This window comes from Pyxicephalus adspersus, chromosome 10 (assembly GCF_032062135.1).
Source record: "Pyxicephalus adspersus chromosome 10, UCB_Pads_2.0, whole genome shotgun sequence".
In the NCBI taxonomy this organism is placed as follows: domain Eukaryota; kingdom Metazoa; phylum Chordata; class Amphibia; order Anura; family Pyxicephalidae; genus Pyxicephalus; species Pyxicephalus adspersus.
Window position 1 is genome coordinate 57276445 of NC_092867.1, and position 25889 is coordinate 57302333.

A 25889-nucleotide genomic window follows, 5' to 3' on the forward strand; every position below is an offset into this window, starting at 1 on the left:
GGAAACAAAATTCACACATTCTGAACATGAATATGGCTTCTCCCAATTGTGAGTTTTTTTGTGTTCGATCAGTCTGGTTCTATAACTAAAGGACTTTCTGCAATCTGAACACAAAAATGTTTTTTTCAGTTGAGTGAGTCCTCTGGTGTCTCAAGAGTGGCTGTTTCTGAATAAAAATGTTTCCACATTCAAAACATGAATATGGCTTCTCCCTTTCATTAGTGATTTGTGTGAGGTGAGGCAAGATCTTTCTCAGTAATAATTCTGTTCTGTTTTCCATCTGAAAGAAACAAAAAATGAACACAGCATAGCAACATCCTAGATTGCCAATCGCATATGCATATTACAGATGTGGTCTAACCATTGCTTTGTACAGGGGCAGGATTATGTCTTCATCTTTGCAATCTATTCCTGTTTTGATTAAAAAAGTACATCCAGGTCTGTTTGTAGAATATATACATCCTGTATGGACCTAATTCCATTACATAGTTTGGTGTCATCTGCAAACACAGAAAAGGTACTTTTAATCCCAAACTCTATATCATTTATAAAGAGGTTTGAAAGTAAAGGTCCCAACACTGAACCCTGGGGTACACCACTAATAACCTTAGACCATACAGAGTATTAATCATTAATGACTACTCTCTGGATGTCTGCATATTAACTGTCTGTGGTGTACTGTGTGAAATGCATTAGCAAAGTGGCTTTGAAATTACTGAACTTAGCTCTTTGAGGACACGTGGATGTGCTTGGCTTTTTATAATTGTGTAGCTTCCTGAATGTGCAACTCCAGTTTCATGCCATTTTTATTAATGCCCTTTCTTTTTTTAATCCTCAACTTTTACTTACCCTTGTCCAACACTGTCCCACCCTTATCATTTTCCCCATTTCCTGTTAGCTAAGTCCACTGTTTTCAAGTCCCCTAAGGGTGCAGCTTCATCTAAGCTGGGCCCACGATACCACAGTATGTGACATGTGTACAGCAGTTTCCCAACATTGTTCATCAATCCATTCTGAAACTGGTTAGAAGTTGTTAGAGAAAAATTTTGTACAGGGTTTTGTTTTTATTAGTTTCATAAAAATACCAGGGGGGCTTCTAAGAAAGGACAGAGGAGATAAACTTTAGCTAAGCTGTTTCCCTGAGTTTTTGACTTTATGACTGCTAGGAAGGAATTTTCCTATTGTAGAAAATCTTCTAAAAGATTTTTTTTGCAATTCCTAAGAGGACAACCAATGAAGAAGAAATACATTTTTTGGGAGGGAGAATTGAAAGAGATCACTGTAGTAAGAAGTTTAAAAGAGGCTGATGGCTCCTGACTCCCCTCACTGAGCACATACTGTCTCCCCATCACTGTCTACTGACAGAGGAGGAGGGGAGGAAGAGATTGTTGTAGTGACTAAACAAGAATATCTGGGACTCTTTTTTGGATTTAGTGTTAATTACTCACCTGTACTGATCTCTGGAGGGATTTCCTCCTCCCTACATGGATCATCACCCCTCACATATGGATCTTCTTCATCTTTAATCTCAACTTTAATATAATTCAGGTTTTCATTCATATGATCTTTCTGTGTGGATCTCCTGATCTTCCTGTGTGGAATCCTGGGAATACAAAGGACGGAGACATTTCTCTGGGGGATTTCTGGATCCATCTGTAAGAAACACACACACTAACCATCTACATTGTTTCTATGTCTTTATATCAGACCCTGTGTGTATCTAGGTGGATCCTCAATATTCTTCTCTCCTTTACAAGAAATAAAAGTCTTCTCTTACCCGGTGATGTAAGGGGGGCCAGTTCTCCATCATGGTGTCCTTCTACAGATCCTCGTATCTTTCTAAACACTCCCACTCCTCTGTACGTCAGTGCCCGTACATTTAAGATGGGCTTTTTTTCCACTTCTTGCACTGTAATAAATATAATATAGCTACAATATATACTCTAAACTTTATATCACATTTATATACATGTTGTTTTCTTTCCAGATGTTATAACTGAGCAAAGAAAGTATTTTAAAATTTGACATGGCATTTGATAAATATCTTCTGTTTCCTATATGAATACAATACCTAGCACAAACATCCCCAGCCCCACACAGTCTGTCACCTAATGTTTGAACCATTGTAAGTGAATGATGATGACTTGCAGTCCAAGTACAGCAAAGCACGTGGAGGGCGAGGAAGAAGCTGCACAAGTAGCCAATCAGATCTGTTGAAAAACAAGAAAACTTGACTGGAGAGTGACTTGGAGATGAGCATGCGCTGCGTCTGCTTTCACTGTGCAGTAACCAGCTAGTGGTGTTGAGGGCATCTGTATGTGAAAGTGAAACTACAATAGAGATAGGTCAGGTTCTCTCCATTTACTTAACAGGGAAACGTTCTGTGGACGGTGCAAAAAGGTATAAACACTTTATAAATACATATACAATGGTCACTGAGAGTGTTCTCATAACAGGAAGATATTATAATCTTCTGCACACTGAGCACACACTGTCCACACTGACACCCCTACAGCATCTGCAGGAGATTGAAAAATTCCCCAGCTTGCTTTGTGGGTGAGCTACAACAAAATGGCTGCCAGCTTCTTACTCTTAGAATGGCATTCTCTCTGCGCACGCGCGTCATCATAGACTCCAATCCGTACATTCCCATAATATTATAGAAACATTTGCGCTCTGGCGGTCACTCTGTGTATGACTATCCTAGCATACAAAAACTAGACGGCGCCGGAAGTAGCCGCACGTTCCTCTTTAAGCTTAGTCGCTGCCAGGTTGCTATAGTGATGTGCGCGCGCATATCGGACAACCAGGGCTGGAGGGCGGCTGCCATTTTCTTGTAGCCCAAATGAGGTACTGAGATCCCCCTGTCAGACTTTTCTGTTTCCGGCAGTTGCTGGAGCTGTGAGGCTGGTGAGTGTTTATCCTGTGAGAGGGAGGTAATATTGTCTTCTTATTGTGAGAGGATGTGTGGTCAGGATAATGTTACTTCAAGGAATCATTATCTTTTAGCAATCCACATATGCTAATCATTCTTTGGATGGGGTAGTGAAGGGTGTTTGCCTTGTTTGCATTGTATTTCTGTGTCAGGGAGATTTATCATCACTTGCTATTACCCGGAAAAAAGGCCAGAAAAATTCCCCTCAACGTGACATCAATAACGACAAAAACAAAGAGTGAAAACTGAATGACTTTTCATTAATTCTCCTAATATACTAAAAGTATTATTAATATTACTATTATTAATAAACAGGATTTATATAGCGCCAACACATTACGCAGCACTGTACAATAAATAGGGATTGCAAATGACAGACTAATACAGACAGTGACACTGGAGGAAGAGAGGACCCTGCCCAGAAGAGCTTACAATCTAGGAGGTGGGGAATTTCACACACAATAGGATGGGCGATATGTAGTAGTGGGAAGTAGTAGTGGTTTCAATTGACAGAAGAAGACGGGTAGGCAAGTGTGAAAAAATGGGTTCTGAGCGCTCTTATTTGCACTTGTCTCTCTCTGTATTTATATTCTTTGAGGTTTATTTTTTGATTTTATTGATTCATTGCAGTGAGTCTTCAATGTCAAACAACTCGGATATATAGAAGGATCTATAGAAGAAGATCATGATGGAGGATCAGCCGCCCCTCACATCACCGGGTAAGAGGAGACTTTCATTTCTTTTAAAGGAGAGAAGAGTAATGAGGATCCATCTAGATACACACATCCTCTGATATAATGACTTAGAGACAATGTATTCAGTCAGTGTGTGTTTCCTACAGATGGATCCAGAAATACCCCGGAGAGATGTCCCCGTCCTCGGTATTTCTGGGATTCCACACAGGAGGATCAGGAGATATCTCAGGAGGATCAGGTAGATAGGAATCTGAAGGTCTTAGCAATACTGCTTATCAGATCGTTATTTCATTAGTGGATGTGATATATAACAGATGCCTTTTTTATTTTAAGAGTAAAAAATTGCATAAATTCGAAGTTAAAGAAGAAGATGAAGATCTGTGTATGATGGATGATGATGATCAGTGTAAGGAGGAGGAAATCCCTCCCAAGACCAGCACAGGTAAGAAATAAACACGAAATCCAGAAAGGAATCCCACATTCTTCTTATTCAGTCACTACAACAATCTCTTCTCCTCCCTCCTCTTGCAGTAGACAGTAATGTCTACTGCAAGAGGAGGCAGTATGGGGCAGGAGGCAGAGGGGGCAAGAGGAGGCAGAGGGGGCAGTATGTGCCCAGTGAGGGTCAGGAGCCATCAGCCTCTATTAGACTCCGGCTCTCCTCCTCACATCATGTCCTTGTGTGTCACCAGCCAAGAGACGTGACCAGTCTCCCCCTCTCTGGGGTATCTCATACATCTCAGTACATGGGCTTTACTCTCATCTTTATTCACAGCCTTAAGAGAACATCAAATAAATGTCAAGGATGAACACAAGGGAGAAGGAAGTGTGAGGATTAAAGAGGAGAAATACATTGTAGAGATCAGCTCTGGTGAGTAATCATTTCTGACTATTGAAGCAATTCACAGATCCACAGGAGAAGGAAGAAGGGTGTATGATGGTTAATGAGAAGGTCTGTGTTTTAAATGTTTGACCCTCCTTTGTTTCTATATTGGCTGCATGTATGCTCAGAACCCAAAATATATACTGGTGGGTTGGTTGGCTTCCCCCCAAAAATTGCCCTAAACAATATAAGGAATATTTAATTTGGTGTTCCTCAAGGGGTTCCTGTAAAGCACTGCAAAATATGTTGGTGTATTATAAATTGAAATTTAATTCTTTCAAAGTAATGTTTAAAGTCTGAAGACCCAAGTACCATGTGAGTTGTAGACTGAGCATGGCTGCCCATGGTCTTACTGCCTTTACCTGTAACCTAAGAGGGAATGTCATCCAGTTTTGGGATTTAAACCAAAGGAGAAGATAAGGCTCCAGTAGTTAGCCTATGGATCCTGTCATTATCTGTATTTCACTTTATGTCGCTTACAGATGGTTCCAGTAAAAGGAATACCCCGGAAAGATTCCCCCATTCTCTGTATTCCCAGGATTCCACAGCAGAACATCAGAACATTTCTCAGACCTTTCAAGTAGGTGAATTAGTTTTGTAGACAATACAAAAGGTAAGATTTCGTAAAACAGAGTATTTATTTATAACCTTTGACTGCCAATATCATGTGACCCATCTTTCCCAGGGAAGCATCTGTATTATGAAAAAAATCCCCATCAATTTCCTCCAAGGTATAGACAATATGTGACTTCTGTTTTGTCCTTTCTTCAGGGAGAAAATCTTGTTGTTGTTAAAGAGGACTCCGCAGAAACCAATTTGAGGGGTCTTGAACAGGAAATTGGTACAGGTGAGCAATAAGCTTTACTGGTTTCTTTTGTTTTCTAGTTGTGTTTTCAACCAGGTCTAAAATAAACACGATCAAGAAAACCTTTTGTTTTCTTGATTGTGTTTATTTTAGACCTGGTTGAAAACACAACTAGAAAACAAGACAGGCTTTATCAGATCTGCTTCAGCCTGGAGTCTGTACAACTGTGCTAAGCCAAGGGGAAGGCTGAAGGACAAAAAAATCTCAATGGTCAGCACTTTTTGAAATTTAGAGGTGAAAGCTTGGATAATCATAATCTACTCTTACTTAAAGCTTGGTCTGCTTTATGTATTTCCTCCAGATCTGTACAGTAATCTAACTTGAAACATTGCCTCCGTAGAACAGCTTCCTAAAATAAAGACCACTCAGTGCTGCTTTTCCCCCTTGTATAGAATAACTGGTCTTGTATTCACCACCTTCCTGTTTTTTTTTTTTTTTGTTTTTTGTTTTTTGTTTTTTTCAGATAACCTGTACTAGCTGGGTTTGCTAAGTTCCCTAAAAGCTGTTGACTTCAAAACACCCTCCTTATTTTTTTTAGATTGTCTCAGTTATAATTCTCCTTTCGATTATTTTCTACAGATGGACGTTACATCAAAAATCACATTGTTTCTCAGGATAATGAAGTGGAAACTAATTCTTCTGAAAATACCCTCATGATCCCAGGACTCTACCTAACATTGTCATGTCCTGACTGTGGCAAATGTTTTACTGACAGAGCAGAATTCAGGTCACACAAGAAGAGTCACGCGGGTGAACGGACCCATCCATGTTCCGAATGTGGGAAATGTTTTACTCGCAGAGAAAATCTTATCCTACATCAGAGATCTCACACGGGCATCAGGCCATTTCCCTGTGCTGAATGTGGGAAATGCTTCACACGGAGAAAAACCTTGATGGCTCATCAGAGGATCCACACAGGGGAGAAGCCATTTGGCTGTTTGGAATGTGGTAAACGTTTTACTCAGAGAGAAAACCTTATCATACATCAGAGGTCACATACGGGACTGAAGCCATTTTCCTGTGCAGAATGTGGAAAATGTTTTGCTCGGAAAGAAAAGCTTATCTACCATGAAAGGTCTCACACCGGGGAAAAGCCGTTTTCCTGCTCCGAATGCAGCAAAAGCTTCACCCGGAGAGAAAACCTTGTTTTCCATCTGAAATCACATCCAGGAGTGAAGCCATTTTCCTGTACAGAATGTGAGGATTGTTTTATGGAAAGAGAAGAACTTCTCTCACACCAAAAGTGTCACATAGCAGAGCAGCTATATAGGAATTCCAAAGCAGGGATGTGTTTTTTTAAGGGAGATGAACCGATCTTTCAACAGAAAATAGAAGACGAGGAGCCATCTTTATGTTCAGAATGTGGGATATGCTTTAACCAAAAAATTGACCTAGTTATGCATCAAAGAACTCATCCTGGTTTTAAGAAGTTTTCCTGTACCGAATGTGGAAAATGTTTTGACAAAAGATCCAATCTGGTTAGACACCACAGAAGCCACTCGGGTGAGAGACCGTTCTCATGTGCTATCTGTGGGAAATGCTTTACCTGGCGGGACAAGCTGATCTCCCATCAGAGGTCTCACACAGGGTTAAAGCCGTTTTCATGTCCAATTTGTGGGAAATGTTTTAGCCAGAGAGCCCATCTTATTTTGCACGAAAGGACTCACACGGGGGAGAAGCCTTTCTCCTGTAACGACTGTGGGAGGTGTTTTGCCGAAAGCTCAAACCTTGCTAAACACCAGAGAACCCATTCGGGGTTGAAGCCATATTCATGTTCAGAATGCGGCAAATGTTTTTCAAGCAAGTCAAATCTGATCGCACATGAAAATGTTCACAAGGGGGACAAGCCACTTTCCTGTTCTGAATGTGGGAAATGTTTTTCTCGGAAGTCAAACCTTGTTGCACATGAAAATGTTCATAAGGGTGACAAACCGTATTCATGTTCTGAATGTGGGAAGTGTTTTTCTCGTAAATCATATCTCAAGAGACATGAAAAAGTTCATATGATATTTGTTCCTCTTTAAGTATGCCTGCCCATACATTTGGTTGAATGGTCTATTCAAATGTTTTATAAAAGCGACAATAACTTTATACTTTTTTTCAGAATCTGATTGATCAAAAAGTGATTGGTTTCAAGTGTAGAACTAAAAGAACTTGACTGATAGAGTTGGAAAAATTCCATTGATCATACAAGTATCTGACAGGTTTCAATTTTGGCCATAGCCTTTCTCAACGTTTTTGACATGGAGGAACCCTTGAAATAACTTTCAGGTCTTTAGCAACCCTTTCTATATGTTTACTTTATCCACAGCTCACAGTATATTAGTGTGGTGGTCAGTGGGAAGAATGCTTCTTAAATTAGTAGACAGTGGGAAGAATGTCACCCTTACAGATACCCAAAAATATTCATCTGTGCCAGTGGTTAGAGGCACAATTTTTTTCACACTCATTGTGCAAAGAACCCCTTGGCATCTCTGGAGGAACCCTCATTGAGAAACTGTACTAGATGTTCAAATGTGAAATCTTCTCAAGATCAAAACTAAAAGTTTTTTTTTTTATTATACTTGAGAGTATTAAAAACATTTACAGGACAACAAACTATTTTTTGGGGACTTTTAAGGCACCAAGGTTTTTTTTTTGCTAAAAGAAAAAAAAATTTCTAAAAAGCAAGTATTAACACAGAAGTAATGCTGAATCCTCGTCTTGTCCACTTCTTCAGGAGGAAAAAAAATCTTTAACAATAATAGTTTTTTTGTATAAATATCAACAATCCAAACTACTTTAATACATTTAAATACATTTTAAGTTATATTCAACATATAATAAATTTACACTTACACATATAAAAAACCACAAGGGATTATGGTTTCCCCAAATTTTTCCAGATACCAGATGACCGCAGGAGAGCAATGGCATGGATCTAAGTTCGACTGATCACAATAAAAGCCTTCCAACATCACTAACAAATAACATATACCAATCAAGTAACCAAAAGCAAGGAAAAAAACACCTATTTAATTACCTTAAGTTAAAAAAAATAATGTGAAATTAAAGTATTAAATCCAAGTGTGTCATTAAAAATTCTTGCTTGGATGTATATGTTTACAGCCTATGTGAGGGCCCTTCCAAGAAGCTAATTATAATGACACAGAGACAGTAATATAGACCTGAGGGTCTGTATATTTATTTATATATATATTTATATATATATATATATATATATTTATATATATATATATTTATATATAGTACACTGTGGTCAACATAGATGTTGAATTTTTTTGTTGAAATCACTGCTCCTGATTAAAAATTGCTATGTCAGACTGATGATTGATAACACTGGTCAACAAACATTTTCTTGCCAAACAGATTAAAGTCATTTTAGGTTATGTTTGATGCACAGATTACAAATACGGTATCGGTTTTGCTGGATTGGCTCTAGTTTTTGAAATAATGACCTCAATGATAACCTCATAGAAAACTAATGAAACATGATAATTTAGCAAAATTAAAAGATACGCCTACTTATACAAAATTAAAATTTTGAAATACTTAATGTCAATATATTCTATATTCAGTATATTTACAGAACTAATCACAAAGATTAATCACTTATCCTTTTATGCTGATGATCAGGACAATCACGTTGAAGGTTCCAGCAGTAGTCTGCCATCATGTGTCTCTCCCATCTGATACCTTTCTTCCATCACCTTTATATCTTGATGGAACCTCTCCCCTTGTTCCTCACTGAAATCGTCAAGGTTTTCTGGAAACTTTTGCAAATGCCTCTTGAAATAGTGTACCTTTATGCTCATAGTAGCACCCACATTTTTAAAGTTTAAGATAGTCTTCATAACTTTGTGCTTTATGGTTACCCAAGAAGTTCTTGACAGCCATGACATACCTGTGCCAGGCAGAAGCTTCAGTATCAGTCATGTAACTTGAAACGTAAAAGTGGAATTATTTTTTAGTTTCTGAATCTCGAGACCAACAAAGATTCCTGCTTTAAATTTTTCAGTACTCAATTCAGGGAAAAATCCACAAGCAATCTGAAGCAATCATTGTCCTTGTTCAGAGCTCTAACAAATTGCTTCATTAATACAAATTTATGTATAGTGGAGGGAGAATGATTTTTTCTTTGTCAACCATTGGCTCGTTAATGATGTTCGCAGCACCTTTTTTCATGTTTTTCCTTGGAGGCTATGTCACTTTTTTCCAGTGATCCTGCTTTGCTCTACTATCCCACAAGCAGATGAATCATGGCCACTTTGTGTATCCACTTTGCTGTCCAAGTAGGAAGTTCACCATTTTTAAATCAACACATATGGACCATTGGTGTTCATGATAGCAAAGCTTTGTAAGACCGTTTCAATATTTTTATATTTTTCTTTAAGTTTTGTTGAGTGACCAATTGGAATTGATGCATAGCAGTTGCCATTATGCAGTAAAACAGATTTCAAACTTGGAGTGGAACTGTCTATGAAAAGCCGCCAGTCTTCTGCTCGGTATTCTGGTCCTCCAGGGATGTTAAAACAGTACACAAAGTCTCCATCTTCACTGAAATATGGTCGCAGTGTCACCTCTCTTGTCCTATAAAGAGTTATTTTAACTTTCAGTCTCAGACAGTTCTTTTCTTTTATCCTGGATGCTAAAAGTTCAGATGCTTGTTTTGACAAACTTACCTCCCTAGCGTTCTAATTCCTTCCAAATTTCCATGCAGAAAGCTGTACAATTTTTGGCATGGAAATTTATTTTTTAATGTAGGCTGTAATTTTTAGGCATAACTCACTGATATTTAATACATTTATTAAATTTATTAATAAATTTTAAATAACAAAACACAAAAAGCTGTTTAAAAAAAATTAAACGTCATGTAACTGTATAGTTGCATATATAATATATATATATATATATTTATATATATAATATATTTATATATATATTATATGAATATTTTTTTGTATTGGACTCAATACAGCTATTTTGTATTGAACCTGATTCTCGCCAATCCTCCCGCCTGCACCGGCGCATGTACCGATGTTCACCAGGAAACCCCGTAGATCTCGTCTCTGCACTTCGCGGCTGGAGATCAGAGGAGCAGGACATGTCCCCAGGACCTGCGGGGACCAGCAGGACGCTGGGAAACAGCAACGGAACAAGGTAAATGTATTTTTTTTAATAAAAGCCACCCCAGTGTGACTCAGGATTACCTTTTTGCAGGTAAAATGCACCCCAAGTCACACTCGCTAGGGGCTTTATGCATATGTTGTACCGTGTTTCCCCGAAAATAAGACACTGTCTTATATTTTTTTGGGCTTCCAAAAACACACTAGGTCTTATTTTCAGGGTAGGTCTTATATACTTTTTTTAATGAAAAAAAACACTTACCATATTCCCAAATTCCCCTTACAAATTCCCCTTCTCCCCCCCCCACCACCAATTATAGGTACTTCTTTTCATGTCAGGTGTTTCCAGTCTTTTGTTATCAGGAATGATTACTCCAGGTAATGTGTTCGGCCCTCCCCCGATTTCTCAACAGGAACTTCATTTGATTTCTTGGAATGTAGGCGGTCTTAATCATCCTATTAAACGCCCCAAAGTGACAGTTCATTTACGCTCCTTCCAAACAGATGTCGTCATTTTACAGGAAACACATTAGAAACAGAGGGATACTCTTCGTCTTCCGGGATCCTGGGTGGTAGAGGTAATTACTTGCTCCTATACTAAGAAAAAACGAGGGGTAGCTGTAATTTTTAGGAAAGCGCTAACTTACTATATACTGGAGACACAGGTAGATATGGGATCTAGATATATTTTGGTTAAAGTACTGATAAAGGGTACTCGTTTTTCAATGTTTTTGCTCCTAATGGTCTAAATGACCAATTTGTTTTTGTGCAAATCTCTGAATTTCTTTTACCAAGAGATTACCCCAATTTATTGTTGGTATTGTTGGAGGTTTTTTTTTTTAAATTGTATTTTTATTAAACAATTTTTTAACATACAATGAACAAAAAAACAAAAAAACTTTATAAATAACAATACAAAGAGGAAAAAAAACAACCGCATCCATATCAGTCCATATAGCACAACGTTTATCCAAAATGACATTTATATACAAAAAGCAAGGGGCATGTATCCGTTAACATCACTATGACCAGAAAGATAGGGGAAAGATGGGGTAGGGAGGAGGAGGTGGTTAGGGTGGTAAGTTGCTGATGGACAAGTCCATCATGTGGCGGTACCGGAACTGGCAATGAATCATCATGGGGATCCATTGCCTAATTGCAGAATTGAGACTGGGATATACAATTTTGTGCTTAGTTTTACGTGAAAATCCACTTTTGGCATTGACACGGAAAAAATAGTAGTCGATTAGATGGTCCTGCGGTTCTCTCCACACCATCGGGATTGCAAATGGCAATGCTGCTTTACGCTGATTTAACCAGTCACGCAGGCCGTTGGAACAACTGGTACAGATGTCATGTGGAGCCCAAGATTTATCCTGGTCACCAAGTGGACAGCTGAAATATCATTTGTATATCTTTTTAAGTTCTGTGGTAATTTGGCAATATTGTGCTTTTGTCGTGAATGAACCACACACGTAACAGAAACTGTCTGGATCATTACCCCCCCTAGCAGTAATCCCGAGTGTGACTCGGGGTGGATTCCACTTGCAAAAACCGGTTATCTCTAATCACTCTCAGGGTAAGAAAACAAGCCCCCCTTACCTGCGCCCCATGATTCAGCGTCAATCTAATGATCCCGCTCTGATGCCGGGGCGTTTCTGCATTAGGGGGCGTGGCCAGGCGGGAAATTTAAAAGCAGATTACCGAGTAATCTTTTTTAAAAGAGATATTAAATCTACAGACCTTCTCTTCTTGTCTGGGGCTTGCCTATGAAGTAGAAACCCCACCTGGTCCGGATGAATTTTTGCACCCAGAAAGGAGTTGAACCTGATGGCCAAAATCTTCGTCATAATTATCAGATTACAATTTATACGAGAAATTGGCCTATAATTTGAGACCTCTGTGGCATCCTTCCCTGGTATGAGGATTATGCTAATATAAGATGAGTTTTCCCCGGGGGGATTCTTTTTCCTGATGTAGTTAAAATACTCCACCAGGTGGGGCCAAATTTTTTTTAATAAGCATTCGAAGATCCATTTGAACCAGGTGCCCTACTAGTTTTAAGTAGCTTGAGACCTTTCAACAGCTCCTCCACCGAGAATGGTTTCTCCAAGATGGCTTTTGTTTTTCAATTTAGTGTTTGTTTTTCAGTTTAGGCAAGGAACAGTTTTTGAGAAAATTGTCAAGATCCAATTGTGATACAAGATTGGGTGTACCATATAACTGATTATAAAAGTCATGAAACATAGCCATAACTTTCCCAGGATGCTGTGACAATTTACCTCCTTTCAGCTTGATTTTGGGGAACACATGAACTTTGGGTCTGTGATTCAATTTGGTAACCAATAATCTACCAGGTTTATCACTGCATCATTAAAAGATATTGGCTGCCCAGTGTAAAGATTTGTCAGCTCCAGTGGTGAGTAGCAAATTAAGTTCCAAACGCACCGACTCCAATTGGGTTTGGGAATCAGGGAGGGGGTTATCTTTATGTTGGCGCTGGATGTTATGGTATTCCTTAAATGTGAGATCTACCTGTTGTTTGATGATTTCGCCTCTGATAGTGGCTTTGTGGGCTTCCCAATTCATTCCCGGGGAGGTATCTGCGGATTTATTTAATGAGAAGGAATTCTGTATGTGCAGATGTATTTCATCTTTAATCAATGGGTCGGTAAGTAGGCTCTCATTAAGTCCCCAAATAAAGAGGAACTAGACCGTTTCAAGCTAATCAATTGCAAGAGAACTGAATGGTTGGACCATGAAGTGGAGAGAATACTAGCTTTTTATCACCAAAGGCACCAAATTAACTGGCTAAAGAATATGATTAATACAAGAGTAGATTTTGTGAGCCACTGAGTAATAAGAGTAATCTCTCGTTAAAGGTTTCATCTCCCACCAAATATAAATTAGTCTATGCTGTTTTAAGAACAAGGAGAATATGTGGCTCATTTTGGTGGGGTATTTATATTTTAGGATTACTGCGAGCCGGACCTGAGTGCCAGTGCACTCGCCAGCTGGCTTACAGCAATAATAAATGAGCAATGGGGTCAAGACACTTAATTAACAATTAAGACACTTAATTTTCAGCGATTCAGGAGGATCTGTTAGGCTTTGTCAATGGTTTATTTTACATTTTATATGTTACATTATACTAATTCACAAAATTGCTTCATTTATACTTTTATTTGTTGCAGTTGTTGTTTTGATACTTTTTCGCTTGGTTGCAACACTGCAAACTAATTTATATCAAGCTGTATATGTAATAATTAGCACTTTATATTATGTCCTCTCATCGCACAATAGTATGAATGTAAAAAAAAAAAGGTCAAAAGCATTTTGGATCTGATTCAAATTTAATTATAGTTTGGCTTTAGAGAAATCAAATATTTGAAAAAAAGATTACTCGGTAATCTGCTTTTAAATTTCCCGCCTGGCCACGCCCCATATATCTCCAAACTCCTTGTCTACAAAAGACTCACCCATTACCTGAGCACCAACTCTCTCCTTGACCCCCTCCAGTCTGGTTTTAGAGCTGCCCACTCCACTGAAACAGCCCTTACTAAAGTGACTGTTTTAATTTATGTTTGCTTTTATTTATTTTTTATTTTTTTTATTTTTCTACTAGGTCTTATATTAGGGCAGGTTGGGGGAAAAGTGCTAGGTCTTATTTTCGGGGTAGGTCTTACTTAAGGGGAAACACGGTATATGTCACGTATTAAATCATTGATCTGTTTTTGGGAGAACTGCTGGTTTGATGAAAAGATATATACATTTTTAAATATATGTCTTTTCATATTTAGGGACTACTGGGGGCCGTGGGACTACTGACAGTGTGGCATCCCCAGGCACTAGGGGTTAAATGAGGACAAGGCACCCTATATACCTCTAGTGCTCCATGATTGGCTAAGCAAAGGGGTTCCCTGATGATGTTTGAGCTGTCATTAGGGTTTCCCTCCATTTCATCCATTCAGAACTAGTGCTCTGTGATTGGCTGAGCAGAGGGAAACCCTAATGATGGCTCAACAATCATCAGGGATCCCTTTTCCTCAGCCCTTTTGCTACTTACCCTCTCCTGCATCTTCTATGGTGTCGGTATCCAGCGACGGAGTGCAGATTCTCTTCCACTCGGAGTCAGTGCTCTTCTCGGCAAGTGTGTGTGGCAGCCACCTTGGCTGCATGGCCGGAGCTCTTAATCTTCTTCCTCCACAGCGTTCTCAACTGCACGGACACCTCTTTTCCTTTTACTGGCTTTACACAGTGAATTCTACACTGTTCCTGGAGCACCCATATTTTTATGATGAGTGCACTTCTATGGGGCCCTGTGCTTGTTGACTAAAGCAGGCACCTTCAACTGCCAGTACTCTCATTTGCACTACAGCTTCTACTCTGCGGCTCTAGTTTCTTGATAGTTTTCCTGGACTTAATCTTTGGAATTACTGTGTTGATGTCCTGCTTTTGCGTAATCCCTGCAAAGGGGAATATCTGTCGCTGGACACACTGTATGTCACTGTTTGTCAATTCTTAAATCTACAATCTAATTTACAAAGTATCACATACCCATTGTCTGCTCCCTTGAACCATTCATTAACAAGTGGTGGGTGCTAGTCTTTTTTAAAAGACGTTCCATCCTTTTATCGTATTGGTCCAGAAAAGCATGCTTCTAACACAAGGCCTCGTGCAGTGATTGCAAAGTTTTTCCATTTCGTGGATAAACAACAAATCCTCTCTGTCTATAAAAAAGCTAGATGCTTACAAGTCAATGGGTACAAAATTCTCATATTTCAAGATTTTTTGGCCGCTGTTACTCAGCAACGAAGAGCATTTTCGTCGGCTTGAAATCTTTTGATTGATCAGAAAATTCGTTTTGCTCTACTATACCCAGTATAGAGATGAATTCTGCTCCACCACGCCTCCAGGAACTACTTGATGTGTGCCACCCTTTTCCAGAGAACTTGTTTTTTTATATCTATACCTTTTTCTTTTAGGATAAAATGTTACCATGCTTATATGTTCATATACAACATATGCATAACTTAACTGTGATGGTTTTGTTATTTGTTTTCAATATTTCTCAGGTTGTTTTTTATGTGCAATCAACAGTTATGATTCATTGGCGGTGGACAGTAGTTATGCTTTACATCCATTTATTGTTTTTTTTTCGCACTCTCCCGATCCCCATTTCAGTCCAGATTCTGCAAACAAAAATTATGCACTTTATTTGAAATGGGAAAAGAAGCAGGGTCCAAAAGGCCTCTCCGTGTGCTTCACATACTCAGGGAGGTATTTGGAGTCCCCCATACTGTTCATTATTATAGAGCAGTGCAATTAGACCAAATCTGGTTGTGTAACATCTCTGGTCCCAAGCCCCAATGGATAGATTTGGAGGGGCAGGCTTGTCCACAGCTTCCTCTATCTGTCCTTTTTATGGAAATTTAGTCCTCAAATAACCTGCCCTGCGCTTGCCCATTCTCTGACAATTTGGGATAAGCTGCAGTCTCACCCACAAATCTTCTCGACCCATGCTCCTTTAACTCCACTATGGAATAACCCAGAGTTCTCCCCTGGTAAGAACTGTAACATTTTTCAGTGGTGGATATCCAAAAACTTCCTGGAAAATAAAAGATGTGCTGAAAGTTAGATGAATGTTTGGCTTAGACCTCGAAAATTTACCTCGAAAAATAGAACTTCCAGCAAGAGAATTATTTAGATATCAATGGATTAAGTGCTTTCTCTGCTCCAAACTTAGAATGGCTGCCCCTCCTTACAGACCCTCTCCTTTTGAAAGTTTGTTCCGATCTCTAGCCGATATGAGAGGCCAGATATCTTTGCTATATTTAGCCCTTGCCACCCTTCATGCAAAACTTAAATACATGGATCAATGGGAACAGGACCTTGGGGTATGCTGGTAAAGGGAAGACTGGGATTAAATATTTTTAGCTATATCCAAAGTCTCCCTGAACTCGGGCCTAGTTGCTGAAGCTAATTGTAAGGTTCCATTGTGTTGGTATCTGGTCCCAGACTGACTAGCAAAATACACTCCAATAACTTCTCCATTTTGTTTTAGAGGGTGTGTGACTAGAGGCACCATGTTTCATTTGGAGGACATGCCCAAGAGGCCAAATGTATGGGTCTGCAGTTTTTCAATAATTATGGATGTTACTTCCCACAATATTGACAAAGCTCCAGAATCAGCATTGTTTAGCAAGTTGGATTGACCTTTACCTTCCTGCTCGAGAAAATTGATTAGCCTGATCTTACTAGCTGCTTGAATCTCCCTGGCAAAAGCTTAGAAACAACCTGATATTTTCTTTGATCTCAAAGCTGCAAAATTGAACTGGATCATGGTTAGTGACAAGTTATCCAGTATACTTACTGACTAAATGGAGAAATTTGAGCTCATCTGGTCACCCTGGATTAACTACATTTCGCTTTAATGTCTTTTATTCTGACATTCAATATTGCTAGGTCTCCTTCTTTACCCTTCCCTACTTCCCCTGGTTTTTCCACGTTGCCCCTTGTCTATTGTATTTTTCTGGTTTTCCTTTCCCCTCCACCCTCCTTGTCCTTTCTTTACCTATATGAACATTTACCATCTAACCTATTTTTAGTTGGATTAGTATTTTAGTTTTTTTATTCTTCCTTCTTGTATCTGACATTTTCTACTTATCCCACACTATGCTTTTTATTTTACTACGTTTGTATGTACCAATATTTACTGCTTTTTTCCTTGCCAGAGTTTGTCATTATTTGGATATATTATTCTTTTGTTCCTAACCCAACTGTTTTGTAACCCGTCCATGTTAAAATTTTAAAAACTTTCAATAAAAAGATTGAAATACAAAATATGCATGATATGCTTGTTTTACAACATCTGTAATGGTTCGTCTTTGTTTTTGCTGAGAATATTCACAAGTGTAGCAAAATACCTTAGGGTCTTTTACACAACTTCTTCTTGAAGAACTCATATTTCTGAAGAAAAAAGAAAATATATGAATAAAAAGAAGGCAAGTGAAAGTTTCATGAAAATAATGCTACATTTAATATATAAAATGCAAAACCATCTGTGTAAAGATTGATAATATTATGCTGTGTTAACATTTGTTGTTGGTAAAATCGTCTATTCCGATTCGTGTATCACAAGAACTAGAACCATTTCAATAAAACTAATGTCATGGCTGGATTCAGCAGACCTGAATTACACTAAATATATTAAAAAAATCCTTGGCAAGTGAAAAAATAACATAAAATCAATATTCTCAAGTTTTGAGTAAAGAATAATTACTACTGATAGGATGAGACCTACAGTGATGACTTGGAGAAAGACCTGTGACCATCCATGAGTATCCAGAAAAGATTAAAAAGCCTCCTGATGATGACCAACATGAAGGTTTGTGTTACTGCCAAAAGACAAATAATGATAAAAAGACTATTTTCATACATATGAAAGTATTTGCATAAACGTGAATTTTATTTAAAAGTTTTCAAGTTACTTAAAGGAATCGCAATTTGTGTTCTAAGGATTATATCTTCATGAGAAGAAAAAGACTCTTCAGTGGACCAATGAGACTGAAAGAAGCGAAGATCAATGTAATAGAATGGGTATAGATAATTATCTTTCTAGCTATATAATCACAGTTTACCATAAATTTATAACATACATTTACAAACGCACATTTATAAAAATACTATAGTAAAGTGTTGATTGATTTCAATTGTATCATTTGTTTTTGAATAGTTGAGTACGTCAGTCTATGAACTTTTGAGGGATTGAATAAGTCTCATCCTCAAGAGGAGGAATTGTTAGATCAAACCATATTTTATATGATGTCATATTCATGGATGTGACTGAAACAAATGAAGGGCAGAACATATGTCGTTTATCTATCTTACTTGACACAGTTGATGCTATTTTGGAGTTTGAGACTGCCTAGAATGCTGGAGCAACTATTCATGAGTTCTGTTATGTGGTCTTTGTTATATATTTCTGTATGTTTGATCATATTTGAATGTATGGAATGGAATATATTGCATTGTAACTATATTGGGAGACGTCACATCCATCAAGCATCACCACACAAACACATATTTACATCCATGTATTCTTATTGAGCTGCCGCTGTATGTTTCTATGAAGACCCTTATGGAGGTTTTTGGCAGTCTAAGGAGATGATAACTCAACCGCAGTTGCTTGTTTGCCCATATATACTGTGTGAAAATCGTTTTCAGATTTAGAAAAAACAGTGTTGGAATCTTAATTGGTAGCGCTTGTAGTACATAAAGTAATTTGGGTAGGAGTGTCATTTTAATTGCATTGCACCTACCTACACAAGCTTTCTATGATATAGAAGAAAACCTTTAAAACCTTAGACAATATTATAGGATAGATTCTCCCAAAGTTCTGCCAATTCAGTCACAAACATTTGTGAGGTCAGGTACTCATGTTCGAAGACCTGGAACAGAATCAAAATTCCAATGTGACCAGGTGTCCGGTATTCTTGAAGTCAGGGTTCTGTGCAGTTCACTCGTGTTCTTCCATACCACACTGTTCCATCCATGTTTTTATGAATTTGATATGTACACAGAGGCACAGTCCTGCTGGACCAGAAGAAAACCACTCCTTGGTGTTAGCATAGGGTTGGAACACACAATTCTCTACATTACCTTTGTTTACTACATTAACCGTACCCTTCAAAGGATAACCTAAACTCAAAATTTGGAGGTGTGTGGTAGAAAAATTTACAACACTACAGTGAACTAAAAAGAGCGGAATCAAGGGAGCAATCCATTCCAGGTTTTTTAGATTTAAGCCAAGAACAAGAAAAGCTTCTTTCTACAACCAAAACTATAAACAATTTTTATATCTTCAATTTCTCAGGTTTGGTGAGCTCAGGCTGTCAGAGTTGAAGCTTTTCATAATTCATAATGTTGGATCTCTTCATAATTGCCACATCAGGTATACAGACCTGGGAATTTAGCACGCAGATCTTACTAATGGAATCCATGATACCTGAAAGAAGCTATTAGGTGGCTGAAGAAATGTATATATATGTATATAATATATATTATATCATATATATATGATATAAGATGACAGGGCACATTCACAACTCATCTCAATCCAATCACCTTCTCTTCACAATGTAAGCAATGTGGAAGTTCAGATCCTTTATTAATCAATGAGCTTCACTGATTAACCTAATTGTTGATTAAGGATATATCAATGTAAAATGTTACATTGATAAGATTGTGTTTATTCCCCCCTTATAAAACCAAGTACCCCCAAAAAAAAAAATGGGCATTGAAAAGTGATCTTTAAGTAGATTTACAAAGCAGGAGGGATCAGAGGTAGGAGCAGGAGGGGCCCCTTTGCATACTTGCCACAAGCAGTAAAGAGCAATGGTCAGCTGTCAGTCTTGCATGGCAAATCATTAAACAACGTTGAGGGACACCTTTACAGAAACCAATTTTTTGCACAAGACCATTATGTTATTATTATTATTATTAATAATAATAAACAGGATTTATATAGCGCCAACATATTACGCAGCGCTGTACATTAAATAGGGATTGCAAATGACAGACTAATACAGACAGTGATACAAGAGACCCTGCCCCGAAGAGCTTACAATCCAGTAGGTGGGGGAACTTACACTCAATAGGATGGGAGAGATGTAGTGGTGGGAAGTAGTGATGGTTTCAAAAGACAGAAGAAGATGAGTAGGCAAGTTTGAAAAAATGGGTTTTGAGCGCTCTTTTAAATGAGCAGAATGTAGGAGCAAGCTGCAAGATGAGGAAGACCATTGCAGAGAGTGGGGGCAGCTCTGGAGAAGTCTTGTATCCGTGCGTGTGATGAGGTTATGAGTGAGGAAGTCATTAGTAGGTCATTAAAGGAACAGAGAGAGCGGCAGGGGGAGTACAGAAATGTAAGTGGGACAATAACTGTGTAGGGATTTAAAGGCAAAGCACAGGAGCTTGAATTTGATTCTAAGGTGAAATGGAAGCCAATGAAGAGATCTGCAAAGAGATGCAGCAGAAGAGGAGCGGAGGGAAGGATGGATGAGTCTGGCTGCAGCGTTCATAATAGATTGTAGAGGAGAGAGTCGGGTTAGTGGAATACCAGAGAGGAGGAGGTTACAGTAGTCCAGACGAGAGATGATAAGAGCATGCACAAGGAGTTTGGTGGTCTCAGAGGACAGGTAGGGGCGGATTTTGGAGATGTTGCGTAGGTGAAAGTGACAGGACCTGGAAAGGTTGTGAATATGGGGGGTAAATGAGAGGGCCGAGTCAAAGGTGACACCAAGAAAACATGCCTGAGGGGAGGGCCGAATACCAGTGTTGCTAACATGTTAGTGTATGTCAGGGGGAGATTTGGAATTTGAGGGGGGGGATGATGATGAGTTCTGTTTTATCCAGGTTGATGAGATGGCTGACAGGCAGCATGGGACCTTATCCAGGACTAAGGGAGACAGGTCAAGGATGGACAGATAGATTTGTATGAGGCTTAACATGTCAATATCCCAATTTTCCCCAAATAAAGCATATGTGAACTTTTGGGACACAGGTTTTTAAAATTTCAAAGACATCAGGGAATGCCATCCACCATTTTGTTGGAAAGACCAATTCTTTCAATTTACAGGAATAATTTATTTTGGCTATACCTCGACTAAAATGGTGGCTTCTCTTATCTCCCAGGAATTAAATTTTAATTGTAATGGAAGGTAATTTCAATACCTTTTGAACAAGTATTAAAAAGAGATCAGTACAAATCCTATGTTAACCATGATAAATTGTTTTGCACCCTTTCGGTTTAAATATTATACCATTGAAAGTGTTACATTATATGTGCATGATAAGTGCAAAAAACCTGCTGATCAAGTCAGAAAATCAGAGCTGTCCTGTGTACATTTCCATCCTTCAAATCCTGAGTTATTGCGGGATTAGTAATTATACTACTAGTTCTTGTCATGGACAATGGCATGATAAGTGTCTATATTGTATAGAACTGGTGTATGTGTTTGTATTGGGAAGGAAGGAGGGATGCTTAAACAAAGATAGCGGAAAAAGAAGTTCAGGAGTACTGTGACCTCTTCTGGAAGTAATAAATTAAATTAATGTTTATTATTTGTACAGATGTCTTAGCATGCAGTTAACATGAAAAAATATATCTGATGATAGGTCCACTTGAACAGGGAGGTTTAGTGGTTGTAGTCTTTAGTCTACAAATCTTTAAATTTATACAAAAAAAACATGAAAGTAAAAAGTTAGAAAAAGTCACAAAATGACTTTAGGGTAAAAACTTCAATAATAATCACATGATGTCCCTTCAATTCACACTATGACCCTTCAAAGTCAACCATGTGGTACAGTCCTAAGGCTTGGCTCCTCTATGAGTCTTTTCATGGCTGATAAGATAGGATTTTCGGGAAAAACATTTCCCACATCCGGAACACGAATATGGCTTCTCCCCAGTGTGAACTTTTTCATGCGTTAAAAGATTAGATTTCTGGGTAAAGCGTTTTCCACATACAGAACAGGGAAATGGCTTCTCCCCAGAATGAGTCCTCTGGTGTCTGGCTAGAGTGGACCTGTCAGCAAAACATCTCCCACATTCAGTGCAGGGAAATGGTTTCTCTCCTGTGTGAGTCCTCTCATGAGAAATCAGATACCGTCTCTGGTGGAAACTCTTTCCACAAACTGAGCATGAATATGGCTTTACCCCAGCATGACAACTCTGATGGGCGTTCAGATTCGATCGTTCAGCAAAACATTTGCCACATTCAGAACAAAAGAATGGCTTCATCCCTGTGTGAGTTCTCTCATGTGATCGAAGCCGGACTCGGTGGATGAAGCATTTCCCACATTCAGAGCATGAGTAAGGCTTAGCTCCAGTGTGTGTTCTCTGGTGTACAAAAAGTCTGGCTCTCTGAGCAAAGCATTTTCCACATTCCACACAAAAAAATTCCTTGTCCCCCGTGTGAGATCTCCGGTGTGATATAAGATTTTTTTTCTCGGTAAAGCTTTTTCCACATTTGCAACATGAATATGGTTTCTCCCCTTGGTCCTCTCCCTGGTATAACATGAGGTCCTCTCTCTGGGTAAAACATTCTCTACCCTCAGAACATGGGAAGGTTTCACCAATTTTATGATGGGTGTCAATAGGGGAGTTACCAGGAAAACACCACCCATGTGCAGAAGGGTCAGAAAAAGTATCTGCACTGGGAAAGACTGGATGGAGATTCAAAGTAATACCAGAATTTTCTTTAAAAGATTCAGCGGTGGTTTCCTCATCATCTGAAGAACCATATTTGGGGTCATCATCTTCTAATACACCTTCTGAAGAGATATCAAGATTTCTCCCCCAGTTACTGCTCTTGTTAGGGCCATCTACGAAGAAATAGACAATCAGGATAAACCTATTAGTGTAATTTAGGATATTATATTTATTTTTTTTACCTAAATCAAATTAGGCAATTTTTTACATTTGTACATACTTGCAACAACATACTTGTCAACATCTTAGGACCGCCAGCCTTCCATAGATACTATCAATGCTTTTTCTTACCAAGTATTAGCTAAAAATTACTCTCCTTGGAGATAACCCACAAATGTTTGGACATTTGAATTTTATCTAAGGCCTCTTGAATTATATACATCACCTAAAAAGTTGAGTAATGGAACTCAAAAAGAAAATCTGGGACTTCTAGATTGCTCACCTGTGCAGATTTCTGGAGGGATCTCCTCCCTACAGGAATCATCACCCATCACATACAGTTCATCTTCAACTTCTTCTTTTACTTCAACTTTAATTGCAATCAGATCGTCAAACTAATGAACACAAAAGTTTAAAATGGTATGTTACAACGTCTGGGATTAAATATAATCTTCTCATGTTAGAATTAGTAATTATAAAAGGCAAATTCACTATGGTTTTTCAGCAAAACCCAAAAGTCCCATATACCTGGTCATCCTGAGGATGTTCCTCTGAAGAATACCGGGAATACAGGGGACAGGGACATTTCTCTGGGGTATTTCTGTTACTGGATCCATCTGTAGGAAACACACAATATGTCTTTATATCCAAGAATGTGTGTAGCTTCATAAACCCTCCATACTGCTTTCTCCTTTATAGGAAATGAAAGTCTCCTCTTACCCGGTGATGTGCGGGTCAGGTGGTCCTCCAATATTATGTCCTTGTAAAGGTCCTTGTGTCCTTCCAAATACTCCCACTCCTCCATGGAGAAATAGACAGTGGCATCCTGGCACCTTATAGGAACCTGACACACACAATGATACAGTCACCATTCAGACACATGCCTTGCCTGTTACTGGACAACATTTCAGAATCCCGGCACAGCTCACCTCTCCTGTCAGCAGCTCAATAATCTTTTTGGTGATTTCTAGAATTTTTGTGTTTCTTTTGGTTTTCAAAGAAAGAGATGAAGGCTCCATCTTGCTCATGTTACATCCTCCTGACAGTGGTGAATTGCTACTGGGTGTCAAATTCTCACAAGATGTCTTCTTTACTATAACATAATCCTGTGTGAAGACAATAAAATATAAATGTTTTCTATTTCTCCAGTCAGCCCTGTGCTATCATGTTACTTTTCAGAGCCCTTCCCAACTCTCTAGTCAGGCTCTAGAAATATCACAAGGCCCTCTCATAATTCCCCTCAATTCTTTGGTCACGTCTGTGTTTCATTTATAGAGATGCGAGGTCATGAGACCCCAAAGAATTTTGCTCACCTCTTCAGTCATTAGGTAGATAATTTCTAAGGCGAGGTTCACAATCCTGTCCATCATCTTGTCCCTTTCCTTGTCCATCTTCTGGGAATTTACCATGATAAACAGAGGGGATGATTATGTAAAACTGTATATCATATAGACAGAAGATTGTTACCTATAGATAAAACAGAAATGTAGGTATGTGGCTTTAATGACCAAAGGCTTCATTATACCCTCAAACATTAGATGCTAGAGTGGAGTAGCCTTTAGGGGTTCTGCTGGAGACCAGGTACCTCTAAAGCAGCCTTTGTCATTATTTTTTTTTACCATGTGGAACCCCTTGAAATAACTTTCAGGTCTTCAGGGAACCCCTTCTATAATTTCTATATCCACCTTTCACAATACAATAGTGTGATGGTCAACGAAAAGAACGCCTCCTACATTGCTGGCCAGTGGGAAGAATGTTACCCTTGCAGACAAAAACATTATTGGAGCTAATAAACTGACCTAAGTGGAACAAATTGCTCATTGCTCAAGGAACCCCAAGCAAACTAAGATCCCTTGGTTTAGAAACACTCCTATAGAGCCACTATTCTCAACAAAAGCCTTTTTTTTTACAACTAGAGCAAAAGCCTTTCTACCACTTTACCTCTACAGCAGCCTTTCTCATCAATCTTTTTACCACGTGGAACCCCTTGAAAAAACTTTCAGGTCTTCAGAGAACCCCTTTTATAATTTTTTATATCCACTTCTCACAGTACATTAGTGTGATGGTAAACTGGAAGAATGACTCTTACATTGCTAGCCAGTGGGAAAAATGTCACCCTTACAGGCAAAAGAAATGATTGGAGCTATTTAAACTGACCTAAGAGGAACAAATTACTAATTGCTCAAGGAACCCTAAAGCAACCTATGTAGGATCCCTTGATTTAGAAACACTCCTACAGAGCCAGCATTCTCACCAAAAGCCTTGTACCATTCTGCTGATGGCCACAGAAAGGTTAAGGTGGTCATTGCAGACCTAAAAAATGGTAGTTGCTTGGATGTCATTGACCTGAAACAACTGATCAAAAAATCCTAATTGGTTTCCTTGCTCTAGGTGTGTGGCTGTGTGGAACAAAACTGAAGCGGCCATTACTTGACAGAAAGAGAACTGGCAATGTTGTCAGCTTTCACATGATTACAAAAGTAGAAAACCAGCCAAAAAAACCCCATTGCATGTAAAAAAAAAGAAAAGAAAAAACTTAGCAGTACGTCTTGCTCCCCATTCTGTATTGTAACGCGGTCACAAGTTGACAACCATCAGTGACGATCTTGACGCATTTTGCTACAAGTGTCTTCCTCTTGCACCTACATTTTCCTACCCCTCTTGTTCCAGGGGTCTTGTTCTTGTTCTTTCTTCGAAGAAGAAAAGCAGACGGGGTTTGTAAAAAGATAGATATAAATTTAGGGGTCCCACCCCAATGTTCCTTGCTATAAAACTGGCCCATGGGGTCCCCAATTAGCATTTTCAATTTCAGTCTGTGAAGATGCACAGTTTTTAAATGTGTGGACCTCCCCATATCTTGAAATTCCTTAAAACTTGAAAGCTGAAATTTTGGTTTCTAGTAGTAGTCATGAGGGTTCACTGTGCACCCCGAATTTCAAGTTGTTACTCAAGTTG

At 38.7% G+C, this 25889-nt stretch overlaps 2 protein-coding genes across 2 annotated transcripts in view; one reads left to right on the forward strand and one right to left on the reverse strand.

Moving 5' to 3' along the window:
- LOC140338895 (uncharacterized) overlaps window positions 1-25889 on the forward strand; it is a 48397-nt gene that overhangs the window by 11669 nt on the left and 10839 nt on the right. Inside the window, exons 9-15 of the mRNA XM_072423213.1 lie at window positions 3612-3654; window positions 3777-3868; window positions 3964-4072; window positions 4406-4501; window positions 4996-5093; window positions 5285-5360; window positions 5958-7394. Coding sequence (XP_072279314.1) covers window positions 3612-3654; window positions 3777-3868; window positions 3964-4072; window positions 4406-4501; window positions 4996-5093; window positions 5285-5360; window positions 5958-7394 — 1951 coding nt within the window. The remainder of the gene's footprint in view (window positions 1-3611; window positions 3655-3776; window positions 3869-3963; window positions 4073-4405; window positions 4502-4995; window positions 5094-5284; window positions 5361-5957; window positions 7395-25889) is intronic.
- On the reverse strand, window positions 21592-25883 carry LOC140339016 (oocyte zinc finger protein XlCOF7.1-like). The gene is made up of 7 exons (XM_072423493.1): window positions 25481-25883; window positions 24248-24401; window positions 23864-24040; window positions 23655-23778; window positions 23463-23551; window positions 23218-23329; window positions 21592-22888 (listed from the first exon to the last, which is right to left on the reverse strand). Exons 2-7 carry the CDS (start codon window positions 24341-24343, stop codon window positions 21873-21875), a joined length of 1614 nt encoding a protein of 537 aa, XP_072279594.1. The 5' UTR covers window positions 24344-24401; window positions 25481-25883; the 3' UTR covers window positions 21592-21872.

Coding starts and splice junctions, on each gene's coding strand:
- LOC140339016 (XM_072423493.1), bottom strand. CDS start 24,343: ATGGTAAATTCCCAGAAGATGGACAAGGAAAGGGACAAGATGATGGAC. Junction 23,779..23,863: donor TTGAGCTGCTGACAGGAGAG/GTGAGCTGTGCC, acceptor TGTGTGTGTCAG/GTTCCTATAAGGTGCCAGGA. Junction 23,552..23,654: donor CCTGACCCGCACATCACCGG/GTAAGAGGAGAC, acceptor TGTTTCCTACAG/ATGGATCCAGTAACAGAAAT.